The sequence below is a fragment of the Macrobrachium nipponense genome, chromosome 20, assembly GCF_015104395.2.
Source record: "Macrobrachium nipponense isolate FS-2020 chromosome 20, ASM1510439v2, whole genome shotgun sequence".
Classification (NCBI taxonomy): domain Eukaryota; kingdom Metazoa; phylum Arthropoda; class Malacostraca; order Decapoda; family Palaemonidae; genus Macrobrachium; species Macrobrachium nipponense.
Window position 1 is genome coordinate 27,710,459 of NC_061089.1, and position 19,701 is coordinate 27,730,159.

The 19,701-nt window shown below is 38.7% G+C and overlaps 1 protein-coding gene across 7 annotated transcripts in view; it reads right to left on the bottom strand.

The window, feature by feature from the left end:
* Positions 1-19,701, bottom strand: part of LOC135223929 (patched domain-containing protein 3-like) — a 151,412-nt gene that overhangs the window by 38,323 nt on the left and 93,388 nt on the right. Inside the window, exon 1 of one of the 7 annotated variants that reach the window (XM_064262875.1) lies at positions 11,286-11,308. The exons of the other annotated variants lie outside the window; for them this stretch is intronic. Within the exon in view, the coding sequence (XP_064118945.1) occupies positions 11,286-11,293 (8 nt within the window). The 5' untranslated portion in view covers positions 11,294-11,308. Of the gene's footprint in view, positions 1-11,285; positions 11,309-19,701 lie in introns of those variants that run through there. 7 annotated transcript variants of the gene reach the window in all.

Genomic DNA, 19,701 nt, shown 5'->3' on the forward strand with positions numbered 1-19,701 from the left:
AAACTCTTTGCTATTACTGAATAGACGCCGAATATAGCCTCAAAACTCTAAAAATTCAGCTAGAAGATTTACACAAACAAAAAAAATCCAGTTTCACAACCATGTGCGGTATAAACGTCTTTACATATTCTTCCCAAGACATCGAACGCAGTTTTAAAGATCTCAATATTAAAGCGAGAATAGTACAGGCAGGAATTACAGCGTAAACAAAATATTTCACCAATACCAGGACAGTGTTGGCAAAAAACTCTCACATCTTATTACCAAAGAGTCGAATGTTGCCCTCAGGACGTGCACATTCCTGCAAAATATCTGACAATTACAGGATCCTGGGAAAACCTCGTAGATACTAAAAAAATTGGGCAAAAAAAAAACTACATTTTTTACACGAAAATCGGATACACCCTCGAAGGCCGGCAGTTTTTATTGGCATCAAAGACAATAACATTCTAACTCATTCTAAAACTTTTGTACATCACATAAAAAAGTAAAATAAAAAAATAGCTTTAAATAATAAAGTATTAGCAAGAAGTTCTAATTCATGAGAAACAACTTCACAGACATTTGACATCTGGCAAGAAACTGAAGGTAACAGAAACATGAAAGAGGCCAGTGTGTATCGGCGGCGAACTTTGGGGCGAAAGTTTTTAATATTTTATGATATTTTTATATATTTTGAAAACATAAATTGTAACTCTTTCCATAGTACATAGGACACTTGGCTTTCGGCTATGATGGAGAAGTGAACAGAAGCCTTGCTAATAGTATTTCGTATTAATGCGATTTCCTTGCTATGTTATTGATGCTCCCCTCATCAGAAAGAGGTTCCATTTGGCTCTCTCTTGTCCTAATCAACCGGTCCTGCACCTGATAGTCAATCGATTGTGGTTGGATCACAGCTAGAGTAGAGAAGGGCACGAGGCTAGCAACCTCCTCCTAACATACTTGTTCACAACCGCGGGAGTAACATTTTCGGGAACCGGCCCCTCAAAGGCGCCTTTGCATTATTAATAACAATAACTGGTCATTTCGCAATTGCTGCTCTAATAATATAGAATCATAATAATATTTCATCACCATATAACTTGCTGCATAAACATCATCTGACTGAGGCGCCTTCCTCACAACCGATCGACAGCCAATAAACAACCTTAAGCAAGCTCCCATATCCTCCGCATTTTTTCGCTACTTTCACTCGTTTCATTACCGGTTGCATGAGAGGGGTTGTCAGGTGAAGGCCACAATACTCAATTCCCCAAATTTAGAAAAGTCCCTTAGGTTTGGTTCTTCATCCTCTCATTTATTCTTCTTCCCTTTTCTTTGTTGTGGGGTCTTCGGCATGAGAAAACTGCTGCTGACCTTCGACGAAGACATTCCACCCGTCTCTCCCTCTACTATGTCTTCGACATGAGAACAGGCAAACAACAACCCAGAAGAGACAGACAAAGACAACAGTCGAGTTCAGAAAAACAGCAGCCAAGTACTGAATAATGAAATCGTGAACCCTCTCCGCCCCCCCCCCCCCCCCCCCTACCAACATCCAAAGAAATAGGAATAAAAACAGGGTCTGAATAAAATTATGAAATGATCATAGATAAAAAAATAACCAGTCGAGACCAGAAACAAAGTTAAAGTTAGGAAAAAAGGTCATTATTGTCTTTAATTATGTGTCGAGCCAACCAGAAGTGATCAAACCATATCCTTTTCGTTGTTAGTACAGTTCACAACCGATTTAAGACGTTAATGAAACGTCTTAAAATGCTAAATGATATTTCCTGACGTTATAAAAATAAATCAGGGTTTCATATACATGTAGTGAGGACACACCTTAACGCACCCTAGTATTCTAATGGGACGACTGCATTGAAAATGATATGGGCCTGTATGTCGTTGTCAAAGTCTTGTAGCGCGTCGAACGAAGTTAAGCCATGTTAAAACCTGAAGGCGTGGCACAGCCCTGCGACTGTTTGTGGTCACGATAAATAAGTATCGTTTAGCTTTCCAAAATGTGGTTTCATTACATCTGCCAAGATCAATTACTGAACTCGTCAATATCGGTTATCATACTGATACTTAAAAATGACACCGGAGGAATATTTCACGGGGGACTTAGGAATTTGAAATCATACTGATACTTAAAAATGACGCCGGAGGAATATTTCACGAGAGGCTTAGGAATTTGAAATCTTAAGAGCAAACAAGCAAAATGCACAAACGAACAAAGAAGTATAGGGATAAATATGAAAATTGATGGTCACATTTCCGATTTACTTAGATTTTTGATTCACCTTTCATTGACATCTATTGAAAATTTCAAAAGAAAATGAAACCAGGGATGTTCTTTTTCCATGCTGAGCTTCGAGCTCGCACCTGTGCTAATTTTTGTTTCTATTCAAATTTTCAAGGTATTTTAAATGAATTTAGATCCAAAAATATCAGAAAATAGATTATTTAATCTTTCCCTCCAAGGGTGCTGTATGTCTAAATACAGGGATGAATAAATACAAGCTTACGGTAACCCATATTATTATGGTATAAAGGACCTTCACTGAACTAAATTTACACTGTTTTAGGTAGACGTCATCTTCTCCCTTTGTCTAAATAAATAAGTTCAATGATAAAAAAGGCACGAGCACAAACTTCCAGTAACCTGGAAATGGTCTGCAAACAGGTGAAGACAAAATATCCTTACAGTCCCAAACGGGTAGACCTCAGGTTTTTGCGTTGCCTACAGAAGGAAGTCGTTAGAAGTCAAGGCGCGTTGTTTGCCGAGGTTTATTTGCATTCGTCTCCCATTCATGAGCCCAACAATAATAAAAGATTTTAGTAATGACGTTGCAGGAGCAGTAAAAATTTTCGTCCGCCATTTCCTGCTGGATTTGAACGCGTAGTATTATTTAGGTTTTTTTTTGGCGAGTGATTGAAATTATTGGTTTCGTTGTGATGACAGATTCCTTATTTAATATCCGAAATTCTGAATGTGCATTCCCTATAAGTATATGACAATTTTGAGAGTAGCTTTATAACACACACACACACACACACACACAAATGAGAAATGAATATGGAAGTGTGTTTGTGTGTGTGTGTGTGTGTGTGAGAGAGAGAGAGAGAGAGAGAGAGAGAGGAGAGAGAGAGAGAGAGACTTGAACTATGATAACATCTTATTATCATGCTTAAAAGTGTTACATATGGTTAATGCATTGATGAACAGTTCATGTGGCTGCATAATTGTTTCTTCTAATAAAAATGAACAAATAAGGTCAGAGGTAATGACTCATTAAAAAAATAACTAAAAACTCCTAATTGCAATAGCATTTCAAGTATGCCATTTCAACGAGGCCGAAGTGGGATACCTTGCTGGGTGGCACCTCCTCCAACAAGGAAGTCTATAGAAGGGTGGGAAAAGGCAGTTGTGACAGGCCTTGAAGGAAAAGAAAGAAAAAAGAAAAAGTCAACACAGCACGCCGTGGCGAAGCGTAAGAACTGCTGAAGGAATGAAGGCGGACAGTGAAGGCCAGACGACTCTCAGGGGAGTTTTGCATAAACAGGAAAACGGGAATGCTACTGATGTCTGCTCATTGTGAGCGAATAGACAAAGGGCGTGAGAGAAAAAAATCTGTGAAGAAAAAGGGTCTATGGGTCGGGACAAAAGACGAAGGAAGAAAGAACTAAATAGCAATGGAAATGACAAAATTATGATAAAAGTGCCGTCTAAAACACAGAGAGAGAGAGAGAGAGAGAGAGAGAGAGAGAGAGAGAGAGAGAGGTAAAAACATGCGACTGTATACCTTGAAGTCTAATAGGTAACAGTCTTCCGAAGTATAAAAAAAATAAATAATAAACTGAAAACTTCAGAACAGGACACAAACAACAACTGCATACTACAGAGGGAGAAAAGGGTATTTTGATGAGAATTGGTGAAAATAAAGCTTTGGTGATTTTTCAGATGATAAACTCTCGATGAATTTATAAGAATTACCACAGTTTCTCGAGGAGAACGTTCGAGAATTACATGTGAATATAAATAACTAAGGAATTCTGTTCATTTTAGGTCCAGAGACTGACATCCAAGAGAAGGGGAGCATGTGATCATGGGAACTAATTTCGGAAACAAATACAACAAAATTGATCATGAATACGTCGTATGTGAGAGAGAGAGAGAGAGAGAGAGAGAGAGAGAGAGAGAGAGAGAGAGAGAGAGATAAATGTACTATACATATTCGTGCGAGAGTACGGTGCTACGTGCACTGAGAGAGCACACGCGCACGTCAGTGCAGCTACCGCAACGACTGAGTATGTGTCAAGCAAAGGCCTGTGATGCAACCCACCTTCCCATGGCCTTCGATGGAACGGACTCTCTAAGCAAAGTGAACTAATGTCGTGTGATGACACTCTGGAGATTTCGTAATTGTCTCACCACTTTGGTGCCATTGTCATTACAAAATTAAGCATTTCCCCTGAACAATTTGTTTGCATCCCTACAGTGCAAAAACTTGCATGATCACCATCATGAAGGGTTTCAAGTCAGATTTTTCATTTTGAGAGGTTAATTAAACTTGAGATGAATTTTTTTCTCTCCGTTCTCAACTGTCTTGTGCAAATTCGGTCTGAATTCCACTCCGGTATTTTTTTCCATGAATTTCTAGAACTTCCCACCGATCTCCTCCCTGTTACTCCTATATCACTTTGCTCCAATCACATGTTTTTGCGTGGAAAAAAAAAAACAGAGGAAAACTGAGGCTATGAGATTTCTAAGCATCGGCAATGACAGCGTCAAAATTTACACAAAATAACGTATAGTATAAATGAGTTCTTCTATCTAGGGGCAAGTCGCTGGTTTCATAAGCACGAGGTAAATGGAGTGTACGGGATCCAAATACGAATTGATTAAAAAATCTTGAAAATAACTATGATGACAAACATTACTGTTGAAGATCTGAGTACTGTGTGAAAGAATTTATCATAAAGCCTTCTAAGCATTTCGTTAAGCTTACAAAAGGAAAAGAGTCGGCTATCACATCTCCCAGTATCATTCAGTTGAAAGATCACAAGCACACGCACATCCTTCGATGACTCGGAGCTACCACGAATAATGAACTGTGAATTCATTCATATGCTTGCTCGGTTCTCCACTCGAGATTACGTTGAAGAGGCCGTTGCACGCTCGATTCTACAACAAAAGTTAGGTGCTATGGAGTGATAATTGATCTCAGTGGGACTGTTGCAGACGGGAAATGTTTTAATTGGAAGAGGAAACTCCCGCCGAAGGACAAAGACGCTAAGACAATGAAGAAGAATTCGGTAGCGGACTACTTGTCAACAGAGGAGCTGTTCCAGTTACGTAACGAGAGACTCACATTACTCCCAAGGAAAAACAGAAAGAATCAGCATAGCGAAATAAAAAGAAAAATTTCAAAATGAATTTATTGTTTATTTGCTATAAACAAAAACAAAAACCCATAAACACAACGACACCTGTTTGGAAGGCTGTGGACTTCTTTCCTTAAAGATTTGAAAAATGGACTCAGACTGCTGATAAGGGTGAGTGATTCCTGCAGTTCCTTTGTTAATGGCCAGTATTCTGTTGTTATCAGAAGGAAAATCTGACCAGCAACGACAGATATCCCCGTGCCCACTGCCAATCTCTCCTGCTATCTCTCTCCACCTTGATTCCCTATCGCTACGTGGAAGCAGCTACCGTGGTCGCCTCTTCTTCTTGCTTGCACACCCATTTTGATAACGGCAGTTATTACTTTCATTTGTCATGTGCCTTAATTTTCCCTTTTCTTTTTAATCTCTCATATTATTTCCGCTTCCTGGTGAAACCCTTGACGATCATTGCATGAAAAGCTGGTGAACGTAACTCCTGGTGGAATTATTTCATCACTTTTCAATTTGCTCCTCAACATAAGAATTATCAGTTTATATGACGAAGTAACGATTCATCATTAGTTAATCACTTGATGCTTAGTGAATGTTGTTTCTAGTTGACTCGCGGGCATTTCATGGCAAACAGTATGCTCAGTTAGCCGATAAATTGAAGATTTTAATTATCAGTTAATCGTATTAACTGACAACACAATACCTCATAACTATAATCCATTGTAAGCCATTGTCTATACATGCAAAACCATCAAAGTTATGCAGTTGATAATTATTTCTAAATAAGAGACTTTCCCACGTTTGTTCTGCTGACCATGATTAGAGTTAACCGATTAAACTGGGTATCATTCTCGAGGAGGAGGAAGACTCGGGCCACTAATTGGGTTATTCGTCAATTAAGTGTCGTGAAAAAAAAAATGTAATTGTCTGAAAAATAAAAAAGCAGCTCATCTAGAGGTCAAAGGTTACTGACAACAGACTACTTCCGCATGCATCATTTCTATATTATTAAGACGAAAAAATAATTGCGTAGAGAGAGAGAGAGAGAGAGAGGAGAGAGAGAGAGAGAGAGAGAGAGAGAGAGAGAGAGAGAGTTCTTTAGAAATAGCTGTTAGTAATAGATTTAACGTTTCAGCAAATTAAGTAAATTTAACATAATACATCGCTGCGAATTGAATATTCCAAAGGAAGGAATCATAAATGAACATTATTTCAAAGATAACATGAGGATTTTATAATCTTATGAAAAACGAACTTAAAGAGAGACGGAGATACCACGTCAAAGACGAAAATAAAAATAAGGAATAATAAGGAACGAGTTAATAATTGAAAAGATGAAAGAGTAAACTATTATAATAAAATGTTATTTAGTGGACTTTTTTTTCCTGCGTTTTTTTTCTACATCGACTTTCATTCACGAAGATCTCAAATGTAAAACCAATTATCAGTCCAAAAAGGCAGATTTTTTCTTATTCCTTTCACAACGAAATCACGCGTAAGACAAAAACACGTTAATACAAACAAATTTGGAAGAAAAAGTTACTGAGAGTTCACCTTTTCGTACCTATCCCGTTAGGGAGACAACAGGCGTTGCCAAGAAGGTAAATATGGGCGTAGATAGTTAAAATCAATGTTTACTTAGATTTTTACCCTTTGCGGAGGCATCCACGCAGATAAGAGAGTCTGGGGAAAACCTCAATGTCAGCATCCTACGCTTTTAGTTTCGACTGGTTATCACCAGCTCAAACTGCTTTGGATGCCAGATAGCCAGATACATTATTGTACCCTTAACCAGGATACTCGCCTGTTTATTTTAGTGACGGACTAACATTAGATTTTAGTAGCCCCCAAAGACTCCTTGAATATCGACGTTACTCAAGGAACTCTCGTTTCTGAAATCTAAATTCTTTGAAAAAGAAAACATCCATTCTTTAAAGAAGGAGATGATATTTAAAAAAGTAAATGATGCCACGTCGTATAACAAGGACATGAGAACTTGACAAGAATTACATGTGTTTATCAGGCGCTAAATTTCACTTAATATGCGAGGATTAACTAACTTTTTTTTAAACGATTTATTTCAGGATCAAAGAATTGGCTGAACCAGAATCCAGAAAAATTCATCGTCTGACTCCCTTCTCTTGTTGATCGGACGGGCAGCCTTCCTTCCCTTCTTGGCTGATGGGGCTCGGGGTTGTATATATACAAGGTCAACCAGTAGAAGGCTTAATAGATTGTCATAAACGCAAGAAAACAGCTGACTTACTCTCATGTAACCGATGACAAGCACTATAGGTTTCTTCTGCTAATTACCATTATTATAAATCTAACGAGACTACCGAGTCATACTTTGTCCTTTAACGAGAAGGCATAATAACAGTAAAGAAAAGTCAAAGAATCCAGACAGGTAAGTATGGAGAGAGAGAGAGAGAGAGAGAGAGAGAGAGAGAGAGAGAGAGAGAGACGGCAACGCAGATGGGCCTGCTTTAGTACAATCTACTGCTTTACTCAACACACTCATTATTTAAGCAAACATCCAACTGGCTGACAGGCCTTATCAAGCAGAAATCTAACAAGATCACACACACACAGACACTACTCTCTCTCTCTCCCGCCCTCTCTTCTCTCTCTCTCGTCGTCTCTCTCTCTATATTATATATATATATATATATATATATATATATATATATATATCGGCATCCGATTCTGCACTATATATAATGTACCACTAAACATACCTTCTAAGCCTTACAGCCCCCCAACTCCCCCCACCTACCCTGGACGGGCCTTATGAGGCAAAAATATCAACAGACATTTCGACGCTTTGCATCATTATCCTATCACGCCCAAAAACTCTCATGCCTTTAGTCACGCTTCGTCTGCAATGCAAGGGAACAGCGACCTAGACCTTTGGAGAAACAGAAGACAAAAGGGTAAGCTGTGACATGGGCGGAGAAGGAAGAGGCGGGCGTGTCGCCGACAAAATTTTCTGGAGAAAGCGAGACAAAAATTCAGTCGGGGGTGAAGGTCTAGGGCAAAGGCAAAGACGACGAAGGGAAGGCGATGGCAAAAGGGTATTCAATGGCTTCTGACTTCTGAGTGAACATGTCAGTGGATTAAAATGTAGTTTTATTATTCAGTTATTTGTTTTGTCAGCATCTGCTTTCCACGACGGTAAAATCAACAGTTAATTTGTTCACTAGGAGAGATAATAAATCAAAGTATTTTGACGTACTATTGACTACCTCGGCATAAAATTAATGTGTGGCTTTTTATTTTCACTTTTCATTTTATACATGAAACATATAAGCTCTCCTGTTCAATAAACTCAAATAGCATATAATAAAAACTATTCATATACGTAAACCATATTGCACACATGAGTACCAGCATATGGGCGTGTACCATGCAGTTTTTAAACTTATATAATAAACACAATGAGACCTTGGTATACAATGTTCACGGGGTGTTTTTCATGAGCAAAAACTACCGAACATTCTTACCTATACTTTTATTCGAAGGACGTGAAACAATGGAGCACAACAGGAAACCTCATTTGCTGTTGGATAACAGTTTAACGCTGCGTGTCATTGCGTCTCGTGAGGCGTTGTGGTTCGCATTAAGCCGAGTAAAACATGATTATATAGTACACATAATGAAGGTAGAAAAAAAGTTACGTTCATCTTCCTGGTTTTGTGATGGAGAGTTTTTGTTAGAAGTGAATTATATCTTGAGTCGGAAATTTCTAATAAGAGTGATCTAATAAAATGACTTCAGTGAAAACAAGCGTAAAACAAAGATTAATTATTATGAAAGCAACAGCAACAAAACGATAATTTGTAGTGCCTAAAATAAAACTTATGGTCCGAAGAGTACAATATCCCCTGTCGTATTCTGACACGGATGGATGTGACAAAAAAACCCAGGGACGAAAAATAAATAATAGCCGTGATAAAGAATGGTAAGATGACCAATAAATCATGAGAGAGAGAGAGAGAGAGAGAGAGAGAGAGAGAGATTCGTAGAAGACTATAACTGGAACAGAACAGAAGGCCTCGGAAAACGTGACTTAGATACAAAAAGTTCGAAAAAGCACAAGTCATTTGTGCTCGGAAACATCTGAACATTTCTCTCTCTCTCTCTCTCTCTCTCTCTCTCCTTTGTCAGTCGAAATGCAACGTTGCATAATCACTTGAAACTACGGAGGGTGCTACCGGGTTTCAATAATTCAGATCAAGAGGAGTTAATTATTCGGCTACTCATTCCCAATGCAGAAGTCTGAACGGGCTGTTTTTCACTGTACTCGAATACCACTCGCAAGTCTTAAGGGGTGAGGTTGCTAGCCCGACGCAATTACTCTTCATTCAGCTTATATTTATTTAAAGCTGAATGGAAGAATAAGCAACTGCCTGGGAGAAGACTCGATTCCCAGTAATCGCGACCTTAGCACTATAACACTCAGTATACGAGTGTGCGCACGCGCGTATATATATATATATATATATATATATATATATATATATATATATATATATATATATATATATATTATATAAATGATTATTCTGTTTGAATAGCCATAATCCATAACATAATCATTCACCTCAAACAACTGTAAGTTACTAAGCAACATTCGTCATTCACAAGTTGAATTTTAAGTGTTCATTGTTAATGCAGACTATACTAACAGTACCGCAACACATAGCAATGAAACAAAGAGAAGACAGAACTGTTAAATAGAAACCCCGCCGAAGGTGAAAGAAATATTTTTAAAAAACCCACTGTTGCATAACGGGCTTACGTAATATCATCATGGTATCAGTCTCGAAATACCTTCCCTTAGCCGTATCCGCCATCATTAATTTTTGTTCTCGACTCTCCTGGCATCAACGACAATAGTCTGTGTGACGCGAATTTACAGATATGAATTGTTATGGCTCTCACAAGGGCGTAAATACTTAACCATTCTAAAGACAGTATGTGCTACGAGACGATTCATGTACTAAATCTCCATCATGGCTTTAATGTTTTCTGTGGATTACATAATCTTTATACTGAAATTTCTGCATTTATGCAAGCTATGGTTGAAATATACAAGGTGCCCGCATAATGGCCTGGCAAAGATCCAACAGGGTTTTTTTTTTTTTTTTTTTTTTGACAATAAACAAGGATCAACCTGTTGGACCGAATGAACTCCTCCAGAACAAACAATGGTGGGGGCAGTGACGATGATGCCCGATGTCGAGAATCTATTCTTATCGTTCAAGATCAGCAGCAGATTGCGCGCAAATCGAGGCGGATGTGAAGAACCTCGGCATGCGCAGTATAGGGCCCCTAAGAGCCATTTGCCCGCGTAACAATGTCGCATGGTAAACAGGAAGGCAAGTCTGGCGAACGCGCGAGGAACTTCAAGTCTCACGCCGAAGGCGGTGTTCGCTCGGGTTAAAACAGTGACAAGTTCGGCACCTAAACGACTAAATTTCCGCATACTGTTGTCACATTAACAGCCACTAAGTAAAACCATAGTCCCCTGTCGGAACGCCTGCGGCGATGAATGGAAAACTACGGATTCTTCTTATGTCTTGTGAAGGACGAGTGTCCTTTTGGAGCTCTGAATAAAGATGCAATACTCGCATTCCTTACGCAACGTTATGCATCGTAAAGGGCAAAATTATATGTAAATGCAGGATGCGTCTGGGCTGATGTGAGAAGACTGCATAAAAGGCTTTGTTTACCTTCTATCTCATCGGTCTGATCTCAGTCAACTAGCGTCGGTTTATGTCTATGTAGATCAAGAGCAAACTCCGGGATGCTTTGATCAATACGACGGCAGCACGTTCACACGCAAATACACACCGAATGTCAGTCTTCAATTGAAAGGCGTGCACTATTATTCATACCTCATCATTGTTATCTAGAGAAGAATGCAGCAAAAGGCGCGTAGAACGCGCAAGCTATCCCCTCGTATGGGATTCCCAATATCCTATAGCAGTCCCTGACGGGTCGAGGTGTAGGGAGACTGAAGAGTGTGAGTAAACTAACATCCGTCCCAGCGCGCTCTTTAGGCGTCTGTCTTGGGGTACGGCATTCGAGGTGACCTTGGTGCAATGGCAACCCAAAGCATTTCCTTTAGAAAGAAAAGTACAAAGGGAGTCTTCTGGGTAAAATTCCTGACCTTGAAAAGTGGGGAAAAATCAAAAGAGAAAGGGAGTCGACTTCGTGTGGTGGACAATGTTGACATCTCTAAACAAACAGGTTCGGGTTGTTGGTGTTGTTAGATTATTTAAGGGATTCTATTCCTGCTCAGCTTTGTTTTGATTTAAACACATCTCTATTACGCAAAGAAAACTTCAACTGAAGTGGTTCATGACAATCATATTTTTGTTCTTAATGGTGGAACAATTATTCCGTCTCAGCCGTACGCTGAAAAATATTTGTATTATGTAAAAAAAAAAAAAAAAGAATTAAACAGATCATGTTTTGTGATAATCGTTTAAATACTTTTGAATCCAGCAATATCACATATTTACCAAAATAACCTACAACACTGGAAGCCATCTCTAACGGCGTTCCTCAATCGCGTAATTATAAGTAGTTAACCAAGTCCTTGCCACCATGATGTACAAACCGCAGCCATTTTTCTTTGACGGACACTTGGGAAGGCTGTCGCCTGATAAGATGAAACAGATGCCAAAGAACATAACCTTTCCTGGAAAGCAGGTGAGAAGGCAGACTGCATCAATTACAGTTTGGGTCCAAAAGCGCTGACAACTGCAAGATGATGACGCCATGGACACTGAGAGACTCATTTTGGATAGACGGAATAATCTAAGATGATGGTGGCATGCGCCTTTCATTTGCTCTGGCGAGATTTCATTTGTCAGAGAATGTGGTTGAATATGGTGCAGATTTGATCCGTTAACAGTGTTTTCTGGGGTTGTAAGAGGTATGACAGCCTAGATTTAAGGTAGCAAGGTCTATAGATAAAGTGTGTATCTCTATAGACCTTGCAAGGTAGGATGAAGGATGGAAATGAGGGCTGTCTACGAATGGTCATTTCTATTATTGCGGTAATGGGTCTATTCAGTAGTCCAGATTCAAAGTTTATCAGTCAGGATACCGAAATTAAATCTGAAATCTTGATTCTCTGTAATATTTCAAGCATCGAGTTTACCTCCAACGTGAAAGTGATCATTTGTCATAAGAAACTAATATACAAATCAAATGAGAGCTTGACACTTCTCATTACTGAAGCAAAGAAGGTGGAAGTAAAAGTCGCAAGGAAATATCGTCTTACAAGGTTAGGGCTATATAGCCTCTGATGAAACCAACGTCGGGGATTCCCAATCTGTTTATGTGTCGCCTTTTTTTTAGTGAAATAAAACTAAGCTCGGGAAATTCCACTCGTATGAAGAACACAGCAAGTATATTCTTTTATGAAATGACTCATACTTTAGTTTGGGAAGGAAAGTTTTGCTCTTATTCTTTGAAATCTTTTAATTTTTCTTCTTTTTTTATTTGGTGTTAAACATTTCCAGTCTCTGAATGAGTCACTCTTTATTTTGTATGGTAAAGCATTTCTTATTCTCTGAATCCCGCGTTCTTTATTTTGTAAAAAGACATTTACCTTTTTATTAGTTCTTCAGATAGATTCATACTTTGTTTGGTAAGAGAAACATTTACTTCTTCTCTGAAACTTATTTATAGTTGAATCAAGTTCTCTTTATTTTGTGAAGGAGACAAATTCCCCGGTAAACTATACTAACACGATGATGACATTTTCATACTCTTCGCAACTATACGGTAAGAGGGCAATGGTGTTTTATGTTCTTTTCCAAAAGCTTACTAGAAGACCACTCGTGTTTTCCTGCTCTTCGTCATATTTGTACCGAGGTGACAGCATCGCTTGCAAAAACCCAGCTGAACGGGATTTCCCGGTTTAGCATATGCACAGTATTGCACACTCACTGTTGCTCTTAACGAGTAAACAGGAGTTTTACGTCACTCAACATCCGTGTCTCATATTTTTTCAAGTTGTTGGAAAATAACTTCGTTGGATTTGATCATCAATACATGAAGATTCTCACATAAAATACACTTCTTGAACGTCATGCTAATGTAAGTAAAAATAGTTCTTGATTTATGGTGGGTCTGTGGCAAATGTCCCTCTGCAAATTCGCATGATGATCTTTGCTTTTTTTTATTGTTAGAGACATTGATTACAATTAAGTTAAGGATATTCTTGCTTTTATTTGTTTCAACTGTCTCCGTAAGTGTGTTTTTCACCTACAGAAGCCTTCTTTAATGAGAGAGAGAGAGAGAGAGAGAGAGAGAGAGAGAGAGAGAGAGAGAGAGAGAGAGAGAGAGAGCGAATAATCGAACACTGAAGTATTTATGTCATGTCTACTTTTAGGATCAGTGTTCTCTTTATGTTATGTTTTAAGGCAGCAAAGAGACCTACAATGGAAAAACAAAAACATGAATGATCTGCGAATTACTTGGTCTTCAACATTTCCCGTTTTACTAAATACGTGAATACTTGTCCATCCATGTTATAAGGAGTCGCAAAAGCGAAAATTCGCCGTACTGCCTCTATGCTCTGCAGGACGCGTATAGCAATCGAATTACTTCTTAAGTATAGAGTGATTTGATTTATAAGCTATTCATTGACGAAGTTAATACTACAATCCCTTTCCTGATCTTCATTTCCGAATCCCCGCGCGTCTTGTAATGCATGCAAAAGAGCCCCGCGCGTTCATGATTGGATTATTGACCGTGACAGAGCGTGAAAAGTCTAGTCGCGAAGGTCACGTCGTCAGGAGGACTTTCAAAAGCAAACATGGACGGAATGAGCAAGTTTTCTAGGTATCTTATCTTTCGCTCGTAGGACCGATCATTTGATTATGATAAACAAGCCTTTCTCTCTTTCTTTGTTGGTATGCATGGCGTGGAAGTGCTGGACTTACATAGTTAATACATAATGGTTTACTAAATAAAAAAAAAATGACGAAGGACGGAAATGTAAGTGTCCCTTCGCTCTTGAACTAAATCCAGATGTTAAATCGATAGAAATACTTTGCGTGTCACTGTGCCATTCCATGCTTTTTTGTCCATCCAACCCACTGTTGCAAATCTACTGGCCCTCGTTCAGTCTGCCGTAGATAATTCACTGAGTTTTTACACTTCCGCTTGTTCGTACAACTGGCATGTTCGTCACTTCACGTTGACATTTTATTATAAAACTTAAATCATCAAGCCTCGGTTGGACTGATATGGGAATCAGAAGAGAAATACATAGGTAGAGAATATGGTATGCAACACACTATACATATATATATATATAATATATATATATATATATATTATATATATATATATATATATATATATATATATGTATATATATATATATATATATATATATATATATATCTATGTATATATATGTATATATATATATGTAATATATGTGTGTGTGTGTGTGTGTGTGTGTGTGTGTGTGTGTACGTAGTATTTAAGTATGTATAGATAGATAAATATAAACATCCATTTTTTCGGCAGATATACACGGTAGTGTGGAAGTACGTATGAAATTAAAGTCAATATCCCTAATACCAAGGGGCTTCACAGTTATATTTTTTTTTGCACACTGCAATTCGCTCAACATCGATGTGGACAATGTATCATAACTTGCAATCAAGCACTGATATTAGCGCGACACAGAAATGAAGCCTGCAGTCCAGGCATGTGCATATTCCCACCCACGTCGGAAAATTATAGCTAGCAAAATGGACTTTGTGAGCGAGTGAGGACGCAGTTCTCTGAAAATGTAACTAAGTATATACAATCGAACAATTCCCGAGACCAATTCAGCACACGAATGCATTCCTTGGTTCTAAGTAAGAAAATGAGAAAGTCCGTGAACAAATAAATGAACATTACTTTCGATTTTAATAATTTATTCAATAAATTTTTCCAAGAATTGTGAACTGCAACGTTTAAAGCACGATAAAAATAAATACACATATTTACTGTAATAGCTGAAGAGAAACTTTAGCGCAGTAAATTGACCAAAGTTTGAAAATGCACAAACGAATGAGAAGAAAAAATGGTTTTGGAAATAAGCAAGTCCTCTGATACCAGTGAAGAGCTTAAGTAGAAGAGGACTAAAATCCTCACAGATTTCCGATCCCACAAGATAGAAAAACTTAGAACCAAGAAATGCATTCTTGTGCTGAATTGCTCTCGTGAATAGACGCCCCTAACGATGGAACAACGACGTGAAAGGGGAAAATTGACAAGCAGAGTTGAAGGCCGGATGTGCTATGACCTCTGCTTCTGCTAAAGTTGCTTCTGAATGATTGCGTTCTTCCTGCTTGCAGTCGTATTTCCTGGTTGTGGTTGTTTTTAAGAGAGAGAGAGAAGAGAGAGAGAGAGAGAGAGAGAGAGGTACTGTAATTCTTTTGTTGGTACATGAGTAAAGGTTGTACCATTCTGAAAATTCTGTCGAGAAGGAAGAACTCCACTACAAAAACTTTAACCTTGTCAGGATCCTTGACTTAGCGAAACACACTAACTTAAGAAATGAGAGGCTTCTTCACTCGAGTTCAATGCGCACACTTGCGATGTAACTGGAAAAAATGGCATTTGAATATGTTTCTCCAAGTTTGACGAAGTCTGTCTAATATACTTATTTTTAAAGATCCAATACATTAAAAGAAGGAGCATGGGGTTTTTAAGGAATCTAAATCAAGATGCACTTCGTGTCTTTATACTTGCATAAGGTGGGTGTATAAGAGGCCGCCATAATGGCATCTGCTATCGATTTGTGATTCCTATGTTGTCTTGCATCCTATGGTACGTAAGCATCTGAACTGCATGAATGGGATCCCTGTCTAGGAGCTGGTAAAAGCAGATCCTTCAGCTACGTGAGTTACAACCTATTTTCTTGACAAAGTCTGCTAAAAAATGTTTGGGTTTTGGAAAGAGTAAAGAATAGAAAAGAATCCGCTTTTGTAATATCAAAGATGGAGACGTGGTACACTAAATTAATTTATTAAATTTCCTGCAAGTACTATTGCCTCTACCTCTTCGTACAGAGGTGTATGTCTTTCCAAGTGTTTGTAAAAGAAACATAAAAGGTGAAGATTAAGGATAGGATTATGTGCCACGAGAGGGGAAACGAACGTTAAATCAAAACAAACAATCATAGTGACCGTCAAAGGATATTCCAGTTAATCTAGACAGAATTCTCTAATGTTCTGCCGTCTGAGGATAAATTTCATAAAAAAATAAAAGATTAAGGATCTCCCGTTTTTAATTATGATATGACGGTACACTAATCACACATTTTTGTCTCTCCACAAGCTGCCTGCGACCTTTAACGTTTGACTAACGAACAGGTTTTCAAAACTTAGGTCAGCAGAGCTACTGAGCATCTTGGAAAAATCGTCCGGACATTTCCCTCGCCTGGTTCGGGTACCGAACGCAGGTCTATTCTCTTGCGGCACTTGTTTGTTAAGAGAGAGAGAGAGAGAGAGAGAGAGAGAGAGAGAGAGAGAGAGAGAGACACGGCTGCACAGTATTATCTCTCCTTAAAGTGGGAAAAAGCTCTCTCTATCGGCCAACTACCTGAAGAAGGCGAAAGCACCTCGAATTTCCGAGTCCTCCCCCTAATCGACCCGATAATGATTGTAGCAAAGGCGCAATTGCCATTGCAACATACATATTACGTTCTACTTACGGGCAGAGGGACCAGTTCTCCGACTGCTGGCTAGCAGCCACAACATGTCAGGTTGAACTTTTTTTTTTTTTGCTCCTTATCTTTTTTTTCTTTTCTGGTAGGATGACATCATTGTTCAGTAAGCGCGGTGAAAGCATTTGTTCCGAACGTTCAAGGAGCTAAACAATATGTCATAAAAATGGTATTTTATGAAAAAAAAAATATATATATAATATAAAAACAAATAGCATTTTGCAACAAGTTATTTTTTTGTGAAAACATTATATGACAAATAATTTTTTGCAAAACATTTGATGAGAAATAACATTGCGTGACTGCACTTCTGAGAGGCAATAGTTGTCGATTTATAATAATAATAAGAAATAAGCAAACAAAGAAAAAAGGAAAAGCAGTCAGAAACTCTTCAGAGAGAGAGAGAGAGACTTCCAGATGACCTCATTAACGAGATGGCCGACAAAGCCAAAGGGTTCTTAGTGCCTCGATCTCACTGCATTCTTAGGTATCGTGAGGTCGAGACTTTCATTCAAAGAATGGACACCCGTACTAGTTCCTGCTACTGAAATTGCTATAAAAGATATGGTGATTTTATACGCTACTCAATGCAATACTCGTCAAGACACGTGGAATGGAAAGTATCTCAGTTCCTACAGTACTTATGAAGTCTATATAAAATAGACTATGTGAAAACATTCATCAGTTAGCAACTAAGAGCGTGAAGTGCACTGTAGGATGGTCGGGGTGCAGTCCCTTTCACTCAAGACAGAAGCTGGTCCTCGTATCCAGAGAGCTTGAACCAAGGAGCTACAAGCGATCTAGATAGGTCAGTGGGGCATCCTCCAATGGCCCGGGGAAATACCAAGTCCAGAAGTGGGATAGCGAGAGGCGTCCTGGAAGGTAGCTGAGATATACCACGAAATGGGAGTAAGTTGGACTTGTTAAAATCCTCCTTCGGGGAACCAGACTGGGAGGGAATAGCAGATGGGTGGAGGAAGATTGTACAAGACGAGGAAGGATGTGAAGAGTTTGGAGAATAACGTATGGGAGAAGATACTGTACAAGGGTATCAGGCAGACCCAGCTGCACCTTGTTACATGGCATTGTACGATAATGAGTGGAAAATGTTCTTCACTGATGGTGTGATATACTATAACGCCTTTTAAAAGAGTGACTCCTCCTTCTAAACACGCACACAATCATGCGCACACAAACACACATGCGAAGGCTTTCCCCAAGCTGGGTTAATCTCACCGTCTTAAGCCACCTACAGCACAATCCATCAAGTCTCTCGCTTGGGGATCTGGACGGACATGTTCATGATCCACAACCAACTCGGTCTTGCTCGAGCCACGGAGAGAATTCGTTGCCTTAATTGCAAGCGTTGCATGAGTAAGAGAATTAAGGCTCAGAGACGTGTATTTAAAATACTACAGAGGTCTGGAAGTGACATGCATTCAATCAGGCTTCAATGCCATAACTGTTCAATATCATGTTAGTTGTCATCTCATCGCAGCATTAACTTGCAAAATCCTCCAAAAGGGAAACAGATTTATATAGTAATTAAGAAATAAACCAAAGAAGTGCTTCTTACTGACAATTATCTGTAATTGTGCAGTGTGCCGGGATCTGGTTTACCTAGCGGGCAAAAAAGTTACACTATACTTTGCAGGAAATGTAAATAAATTTTTGTTGTTCAACTTTTTTGTTAAACTGAAATTCTCAGCGATTTGAGACGAATTACGAGTTATATAAAAGTGAGCTATTACCAGATACAAGGTTCCGTGGAATGAGGATTTGATAAAAAAAAAAAAAAGTTAAACACGGGTAATATTTCCCCTTCACTTACTTTAGAGAGGATTTTTTTGCTCCTTTTTTTCCTTGCGCGTTTTACAATTCATCTTTTGAGAACCCAAGTGATTTTAACTTTATTAATAATAAGAATTTACCCCATAAACAATTTTTATATATCTATGGCATACTGGACGTTTTGTATAACCAAAATTGTTCAAGATTAAACGCAAGTGCATCAAATTTTAATAAACGTACGTGTTATTAATATTTCTATATAATACGAAATGTGAAAATAGACAGTTCCCTCATTGATAATGGAACTGACGTTTATAAAACCAAAACTGTTGAAGACTGAGTAACCCTAGAGATGAAAACCAAACGTTAATACAAGAATTCGGCAAAGAATGGGTCAGACATACGCACCCACAAAAGTTGGGGAGATTCTGTGCTTACAGTGAAGCAGTGACAAATAACCGCTGGCACAACCGTGTAACGCGAACCGGAAGGTTATATGGCAATTTCCTATGAAATACGCACGCGTAATAGGTTGACGGGGAACTGTTACCTGCATACCACGCGTAACACATCGCGGCTGGTTCCAAAGTTACGCTACGTTAAGTGACAGGTATTCGGGGGAAGTAAGAGAAAGGAAAGAAAAGAAAAGTGATCAGTATCAAAGAGACATCAAGTAAGTTGACAGTGGATATATAACTCAATCAAATTCAATCAAGATATCTCTCTCTCTCTCTCTCTCTCTCTCTCTCTCTCTCTCTCTCTCTCTCTCT